This window comes from Chionomys nivalis, chromosome 4, assembly GCF_950005125.1.
Source record: "Chionomys nivalis chromosome 4, mChiNiv1.1, whole genome shotgun sequence".
NCBI classification, from domain to species: domain Eukaryota; kingdom Metazoa; phylum Chordata; class Mammalia; order Rodentia; family Cricetidae; genus Chionomys; species Chionomys nivalis.
Window position 1 is genome coordinate 38,062,387 of NC_080089.1, and position 9,270 is coordinate 38,071,656.

General features: G+C 38.2%; 1 protein-coding gene across 1 annotated transcript; it reads right to left on the reverse strand.

Moving 5' to 3' along the window:
- Positions 1–7,706: 7,706 nt before the first annotated feature.
- LOC130872760 (olfactory receptor 1537-like) lies at positions 7,707–8,645 on the reverse strand. The gene has a single exon (XM_057766972.1). The coding sequence runs from the start codon at positions 8,637–8,639 to the stop codon at positions 7,707–7,709; it is 933 nt and encodes a 310-aa protein (XP_057622955.1). The 5' UTR covers positions 8,640–8,645.
- Positions 8,646–9,270: the final 625 nt, after the last annotated feature.

A 9,270-nucleotide genomic window follows, 5' to 3' on the forward strand; every position in this document is an offset into this window, starting at 1 on the left:
TCTTATTAAAGATGGAAGATGCCACCCAGTAGGAGGAAAATGTTCCCAAAAACTGACAAAAGAGTCAGAGTCAGCCTTTTCTTCCACTATAGGAGTCATACAAGAAGTCCAAGCTACACACCAAAGCAAATATACAGCCACGGTTGTACCCATGTAGGATCCTTGGTTGTTGGTTCAGTCTCTGTGAGCCTCTATGGGCACTGGGTAATTTACTCTGTAGGTTATCTTGTGGTGTCCTTGATCCCTCTGGCTCCAATAATCCTCTTTCCCCTCTTCAGGAATCCCAAAGTTCTTTCTAATGTTTGGATATGGGTTTCTGTATCTGCTCACATCCATTCCTAGATGAAGCCTCTCTGATGACAATTGTCCTAGGCTCTGTTCTCTGAGTTTATCAGAGAATCATTAGGAATCATTTCATTTACTTTTTTTCAGTCATGTTTGGTTCTATACTAGGTCTCTAGGCTATCTAGCCTCTGGTTCCTGGCCAACCAGGTAGTGTCAGGGGTGGGATCCCAAAGGTTACATGAGTTTCAAGATGAATTGGTTTTCAGTAGTCTACTCCACAATCCCTGTGTCACCCTTGCACCAGGACATCCCATTGGCAGATAGACTATAGGTTGGAAGGTTATGTGGCTGGAGTGCTGTTTCACTGGCAGTCTTTTCTAGTTTTAGGAGATGGTAGTTCAGGCTAGGTATTATTCCCTTTTCTTAGGAGCCTTAACTGTGGTCATCCTTGTAACTTCCTGGTAGCTTCCCTTGCCCCAGTTCTCTACATGACACAGAGATGATCTCATTTCCTGTCCACTCTTCTGTATTCTCTTTCCCTTCCTTTAACCAGATCATTCACGTTCCCATTCCCACAAACCCAAGACCATAAGAAAAATCTATTTTCCCTTCCAGGCAGATTCAAGTGGTTCTCTTGGACATTACTTGTTACCAAGTCTCTCTGGGGCTACAGATTGTAGGATAGCTACCCTTTACTTTACAGCTAATAACCACTTATGACTGAGTAAGTACCATGTTTGTCTTTCTGGGTCTTGTATACCCACTCAAGTTGATTTTTCCTAGTTTTATCCATTTGTTCACAAATTCGTGTCATTATTTTGAACAGCTAAGTAATATTCCATTGTGTACTACAGTGTACCACATTTTTTATGCATTCTTCAGTTGAGGAACTTCTAGGCTGTTTCTAGGTTGTGACTATTAAAAGTAAAGCTGCTATGAACATAGTTAAACAGCTGTTTTTGTGGTATTGAACATTCTTTGGCTATATACCCAAGGGCAGTATAGCTGGGACTTGAGTAGCTCAATTCCTGATTTTCTGAGAAAACACCACAGTAATATACAAAGTGGCTGTACAAGTTTGCACTCCCATTTGCAATGGAGGAATATTTCCTTTGCTCCTTATCCACTTGTATTCTTAGTCTTAGTCACTCTGACAGGTGTAATGTAGAATCTCAAAATCATTTTAATTTACATTACCCTGATGACTACTGCAATAGAAAATTTTTCTAAATCTTTCTTGGACATTTGAGATTCCTCTGTTGATAATTTTCTGTATAGAACAGTAACCCATTTTAGTAATGGATTATTTGTGTTTTATATTTATTTTATTGACTTCTTTATAGATTTTGGATATTAGAACTCTATCAGATGTGAGCTTTGATGGGTCCAAGAATAAGAATATAAAAGTGTAGATTCCAGAAATAGGAATGTAGAAATAAAGAAATATAAAGTTGTAAGCCTAGGAGAATAAGAACAGACTGTCAGCAGCTTTCTCAGTAGTTTAAGGATTAACTATTAACAGTGGGTTACTCCACTTTACAACCCATAGCTCTATTTACAAGGACAAAGCATCTCTCTGAAAACTGAGAGCTAGCCTACAGATATGAGTTGAGTCAACTTTTAGGAAATAGATTTATGACCACTGGGTTACACATTATCCCTGCTATGTGAAACTGGCAATACCAAAGGGTAGTCCTCAGGGCTTCAGTAAATACTACCTGAAAGTACCAAGAAAAACTATAGATTAAATAAAGCAATAGTTTAACTGAAAAAAAACTTTGTTAATGGAGATTGTAAAGTAAGGCAATCTCTATCTGAGTTTTACCTTAAGATTGTAAAAATTCCTTTGTTCAGACCTAATACTTGGTGCCCCTACTATAAAAGTTGGGTTCAGAAACCGGCCTTTACCACAGCCATCTCTGGCTGTGCTCTCAAATAGATAATAAGCTTTTTGTGCCCCATGGAGATTTTTATTTTATTTTATTTTCCCCTTTATTTTGGTTTTTGGAATAAAGTTTGCTTTGGGTTTTTTAGACTTTAGAGATCTGTCTCTATCTTTGCACAACCCTTCCTGGACTCACCAAAGGTATTTAGAGAGGTCCTAAAAAACCAAAGCCACTTACTCAGGGAATGATATCAACAAAGGTATCTTAGAGTAAAATAAAAAGAAAAATGTTCTTTTCATCCAAGAATCATATGACATGACTGATACAGAAAAAAAATGAACATGCTCACAGTTATAAGTCTTAATCTTTCTTTAACCTGTACTGGTATCTCCTTATTCAATTTAACATAATTTATTATCATTGTTATTAAAGTTGAGATTTATGTTATATTTAATAATTTTTTTATCAAAACATTTTGTATGAAATAAAAATAAATACACTAAAGTAATATCGTCCTTGCAAATAAGCACCATCTTAAAACACAAACAAAACAAAAATATTTTCATGCTGTGGGACAATGGTTTGTACTCTGTCAAATGTATTTTAATAAAATGTTGATTGGCCAGTAGCCAGGCAGGAAGTATAGGCAGGACAACCAGAGAGGAAGTAGAGGCAGGCTAGTGAGAACAGGAGAATTCTGGAAAGAAGGAAGTCCTACTCTGCAGTCATGACCCAGCCACAGAAGAAGCAAGATGTGACTGCCTCACCGAATAAGGTACTGAGCCATGTGGCTAACATAGACAAGAATAAAGGGCTAATATAAGTTATAAGAGTTAATAAAAAGTCTGGGCTACTAGGCCAATCAGTTTATAATTAATGCAGACCTTTATGTGATTTCCTTGGGCCTAAAGAGCTGTGGGAACCGGGCAGACAGAAAAGTCAGTAAACATTTTCATTATTTTAAAAAAAAAAAAATCAAATTTCAATATATTGGATCATATTCATCCTCTCTTCCTAGTCCTTCCAGATAGCTCCCTCTCCTTCCCCAAACTAATTTTTGTTTTTTCTTAATAAAAAAAAAATCAACATAACAACAAACCTTCCCAAACCAAGAAAATAAAGTAAAGCTATGTCAACACTCCCATAAAACTATTAAAACACCAGAAATCTTAATATTTACTCTCTGCCCTGTGTATAACCTTTGGCTATAAAAAGGAGTTTTTAGTCCTTTCTCTGGGCTACAGAGTCAAATAATTCTCTGTAGCTATAACTAGTTAGAAGTGTCCCCCAGTATCCCACACAGAGTGTTTTTGAATAAAGCTGGTTCTTGTCCATAGTCTTCAGGAATCTGTTCCTTATTTGGACAATTCATGGACCCAACAGTGCTAATAAGTGGTGTAGGAGGCCTTTTGATAGCGCATAACTTAGACAGGCATGGAGAAGACAGAACAGAATGCTGAGAAGGCAGAGTGAGAGATGCCATGGATCTCCTGCCTGAGATGGACACTGGTTAGAATCTTGCAGGTAAGCCACAGTCACATGGTGATACATAGATTAATAGAGATGGGTTAAATTAAGATGTGAGAATTAGCCAATAAGAAACTAGAGCCAATGGCCAATCAGTGTTTTAATTAATAAAGTTTTTGTGTGATTATTTCAGGTGTAAGCTAGCTGGGCAGCCGGGACAACAAGGGGCCACCTCTCCTTGCAACAAATAATACCAAAGACACCAAATCTGAAGATGTGGGAAAAAGAAAACCCTGATTCACTGTTGATGGGTTTGCAAACTGATGGACCACACTGGAAGTAGTTGTGATAAATTCTAAATAGATAAATTAGTAAATAAATAAATAATTTGGCATTTGACCCTGCAATACCACTCACTGAACAAAGGACTCAACATTCTAAACCAGTGAAAAAAGGACTCAACATTCTAAAACACAGATTACTATTCACACATGTTCATACCAGCTGTATTCACAATACCTAGGAACTTTAAACAGCCTTCAACTGATGAATTGATAATAAAAACATAGTACATATACACAGTAGAATTCTATTTATTTGTTAATAAAATAAGATCTTAATATTTGCATGCAAATAGATGGAACTAGAAAATAATGAGTGAGGTAACTCTAAGCAAGAAAAACAAACACAACATGGTCTCTCTTACTGGGAATACCTAGATCCAAATTTTTGGTAGAGTATATAATCTAGAGTGACTGCAGAGACCAGAATAATAAAAAAGAATGATGGGTACGGCATCTACTCTACAGAAGGGAATAAGAGGCAACAGCTGAAACAAAGGGTAAGTAGAAAAAAATGTGTTGGTATTTGTTTTGGGAGGGAGAAAAGAAGGCAATGTAGAAAGAGAAATAGTAAATATTGATAAATATCAATAAGAATGATTGAAAAATTCATGCAGAATCAAATTTTTTTATGTGTACCTAAAATTACACATACACACATACACTCACTGACACGCATGCACATGCCCCTCTTAAAGCATTAAAACTCTTGCTGTTAAATGGATGGAAATAGAAAATACTATCCTGAGTGAGGTAACCCAGACCCAAAAAGAAGATCATGGGATGTACTCACTCATAATTGGTTTCTAGCCATGGATAGGGGCCACTGAGTCTATAATTTGTGATCCTAAAGAAGCTAAACAAGAGGGTAAACCCAAGGAAAAACATATAGTTATCCTCCTGGCTATGGGAAATAGACAAGATTGCCGGGCAAAAAAATGGAATCTTGGGGGTGGGGTGGGATAAGGGTGAAGGGAGATGGGGAGAGAAAAGTGTGAAGGAGAGGATGAGGGGAACTGGGGGTAACGGGATGATTGGGGAAAAAGGAAGGTTGGATAGGTGAGCAGGGAAACTCATATCTTAGTTAAGGGAGCCACCTAAGGGTTGGCAAGAGACTTGAACTTGGAATGGCTACCAGGTGCCCAGGGCAATGTCTCCAGTTCGTTCCTTGGGCATCTGAGGATAGGGAACCTGAAATGAACCTATCCTATAGCCATACTGATGAATATCTTGCATATCACCATAGAACCTTCATCTAGCGATGGATGGAGATAGAGACAGAGACCCACACTGGAGCACCGAACTGAGCTCCCAAGGTCCTAATGAGGAGCAGAAGGAGGGAGAACATGAACAAGGAAGTCAGGACCATGAGGGGTGCACCCACCCACTGAGACAGTGGGGCCGATCTAGTGGGAGCTCACCAAGGCCAGCTGGACTGTGACTGAAAAAGCATGGGATAAAACCGGACTCTCTGAACATGGCGGACAGACAATGAGAGCTGACGAGAGGCCAAGGACAATGGCATGGGGTTTTGATCCTACTTCATGTTCTGGCTTTGTGGGATCCTAGACAGTTTGGATGTTCACCTTCCTAGACCTGGATGGAGGGGGGAGGACCTTGGACTTTCCACAGGGCTGGGAACCCTGACTGCTCTTGGGACTGGAGAGGGAGGAGAAGAGGAGTGGGGGAGGGGGAGAGGGGCAGGAGGAGGGGGAGGGAAATGGGAGGTGGGGAGGAAGCAGAAAAATTTTTTTTCAATAAAAAAAAACTCTTGCTGTTGACATTAGTTGCCTCACAGAAATTTAAGGTAAGTCTCTATTGCTGAAGACAAGCAGAATTCTGACATAGTATTTGAACTTGGAGGAGTAGAACTTAGAACGCTACTCCATGCGTACCAGCTTTAATAGTATGGAAGAATGCTATATAACTGCCAAGTTGCCAACTGAATAAAAGCATTAATAATTCAACTCTGCTATGACACCTAGGAACCATAATAATAACCACCAAAGCATGCTATCACTAAAGGTGCAATAGTGGCAGTGACATCCTGACAATAATCAATATCTATAAAATTGCACTTAAGGTATACTCAACAGGGGTAAGTTCATGCCTGGTTCTAAAAGCACAGTGGACTATTAATTGCTGATAAAGTCATGGTACATAGAGAAGAATCTAATAGCAACATTTTTCTAAACTAGTATAATCTCTAACTGCATACTTATTACTGATCTTCTCACCCACAGGTAAGTGAAATTCTTCCTAAAGCAGATGGAGACCACTACAGAAATCCATAACTGGTCTGATAGAGGAACAAGTGATGCTGGGGAGAAGAGCCATAGTGAATCCATCTAGAATACAAGCCCTTCTCCTAAGACTCAGGAAACATTTGAAGGAGCAAAGAAAGTTCAAAGAGTCACAGGTCAAAAACTGTGGTGAAATTGTGTCTTTTATGTCTGACAAGAAAATGGCACCATACTAGAGAAGCTAAATAAGAAGGTGAACCCAAAGAAAAATATATAAGCATCCTCCTGAATATTAACCTTCATCAGGCGATGAAAGAAGACAGAGACAGAGACCAACATTGGAGCACTGGACTGAAGTCTCACGATCCAAAGGAGGAGCAGAAGGAGAGAGAGCACGAGCAAGGAACTCAGGACCGCGAGGGGTGCACCCACACACTGAGGCAATGGGGATGTTCTATCGGGAACTCACCAAGGCCAGCTGCCCGGGGTCTGAAAAAGCATGGGACAAAACCAGTATCGCTGAACATAACGGACAATGAGGACTACTGAGAACTGAAGAACAATGGCAATGGGTTCTTGATCCTATTGCACGTAATGGCTTTGTGGGAGCCTAGGTAGTTTGGATGCTCACCTTATTAGACCTGGATGGAGGTGGGTGGTCTTTGGACCTCCCACAGGGCAGGGAAACCTGCTTGCTCTTTGGGCTGAGGAGGGAGGAAGACTTGATTCGGGGAGGGGGGGGAAATGGGAGGTGGTGGCGGGGAAGAGGCAGAAATCTTTAATAATTTAATTAATTAATTAATAAAAAAATTTAAAAAAAAAAGAAAATGGCACCATGATTCTCAACAATATACTTTGCCAAACAAGAGCCCAAACTGATATCAGGTGGCACAACAATGTAGAAGGTGGAAAATCTCAGAGGACTTTAACCAGGAGTGTTATACCTAATTAATGATTACTAAAAACAGTATAAGTCTTTCGTTGGAAAAACCCCTAGTACATATAAATTAACACACACACACACACATACATTGAAGGAAAGGACGCCATTAATTTGAAAGAGAACAAGGAGGACACAGAAGTGTTTGGAGGAAGATATGACAAAGGATGTAATTAAAAAACTTACATATGAAATTCTCAAGAATGAATTAAAAGTAAATAAAAAGTATAAGCTTTATTGAATTTGAGAATGAAGTGTATTAGTTTTAAAGTAATATTTCTCAGAAACGAAAAATATATATAACATATCAACTAAGCATTATAATCATATTAATTCATGTCATCTTTACTATTGTTTACATAATTCTATGAAACAAGAGATAATATGTGCATAGAAAATTGATGTGAAAATGTATCTTTATAAAAATTATCAAATGTCCTAGCAAACAAGTAATAAATCTTGCAATTAGAATAAAATAAATCATAATAATTCAAACTATGAATTTTGCTTAAGTTTTCTCTAATAAATTATCCTCAAATTAATTCTAAAACATGAAATTTTTTCTTTGAAGTATTTTCTTCAAGGCAACACTGACATCCTTATTCCTCAGACTGTAGATCAATGGGTTCAGCATGGGAACAACAGTAGTATAAAACACGGATGACACTTTCCCTTGGTTCATTGAATTCCCTGGTTGTAAGTACATGAATGCAGCAGAACCATAGAATACAGCAACAGCAGAGATGTGGGAACTGCAGGTATTGAAGGCTTTGGACCTGCCTTCTATGGATTTAATCCTGAGGATGCTGACAATAATGGAGATGTAAGAAGTAATAATGGTGAGAAATGGGACACAGATGTTAAATGTACCAAAAACTAGAATCAACAATTCGTTGATATAGGTATTAGAGCATGCAAGCTTCAAGAGAGGAGGAAGATCACAGAAATAGTGGTTGATCACACCTGATTCATGGAATTGAATCTTTGTCGTGAAGCCTGTGAGAACTGAAGCACTGAACACACTAAAAATATACACTCCTAAAATCAGGGAACTAGTAATCTGATAGGACATAGTTACACTGTAAAGCAAGGGGTTACGGATGGCCACATAGCGGTCATATGCCATTACACCTAGTGTGTGACACTCTGCAGCACCAAAAATGATAAAGAAATAGAGCTGAGTCATACATCCAGAGTAGGAGATAGGATTCTTCTCTCTCACAAAGTTCACCAGCATTTTAGGAGTCACAACAGTGGACTGACAGAAGTCAATGAAGGACAGACTGCTGAGGAAATAGTACATGGGGTTGTGCAGGTGGGAACTGAGGACAATCAGTGTGATCATGCCCAGATTCCCTGTTACAGTGACCACATAGATTCCAATGAAGATAGGGAAAAGGGGCATCTGGAGTTTTGGTTTCTCTGAGAGCCCAGTCAAGAAGAACTCAGTCACTGTGCAATGGTTTCCTGCTGCCATGCCTTCATTCAGACCCTGATGGAGTAAAAGAATTGCTTAAGTCTTTAATCCCAGAACTAGGGAGGCAGAAGCAGGCAAACGTCTGTGAGTTCAAGGCCACCATGTTCAATAGAGCTAGTTGTAGGAGGCAAGCCTCCACAAAGAAATGTTCTTCCAAATAATATATACATACTTATGTGTGCATGTGCATATATATGTGCATATACATAATACATATATATATATGATTGATGTTATTATGATTTTCCATGTATACAAGCTCCACACATAAATTTTTCTACCTTAAAACACTTTTGCTTTCTATATATTTACCTTCATGGATAATTTGAGATTAATTTTTTATTAATAATTTTAAACTTATCCTTCAACAATTAAGAATAGGGTTTATATAAATTATTATCACCATTTTCAAACCATGATAATTTTTGTGATACCGAATCAATATAGATAAACAGCATTAGAGTGGGTATTAGTGAGGAAAAGTGACATACTTGTGGAAGCAAATTTCCCTAAAACCAGTGAATTATTACCAAAAATCTAATTTCACCAGAAGATTTATAGAGTTCTTTTTTAAAAAACTCCATTGCTTTCTAATTCTTAAGATACATAAATCCTTTAAATTTCTAAATGT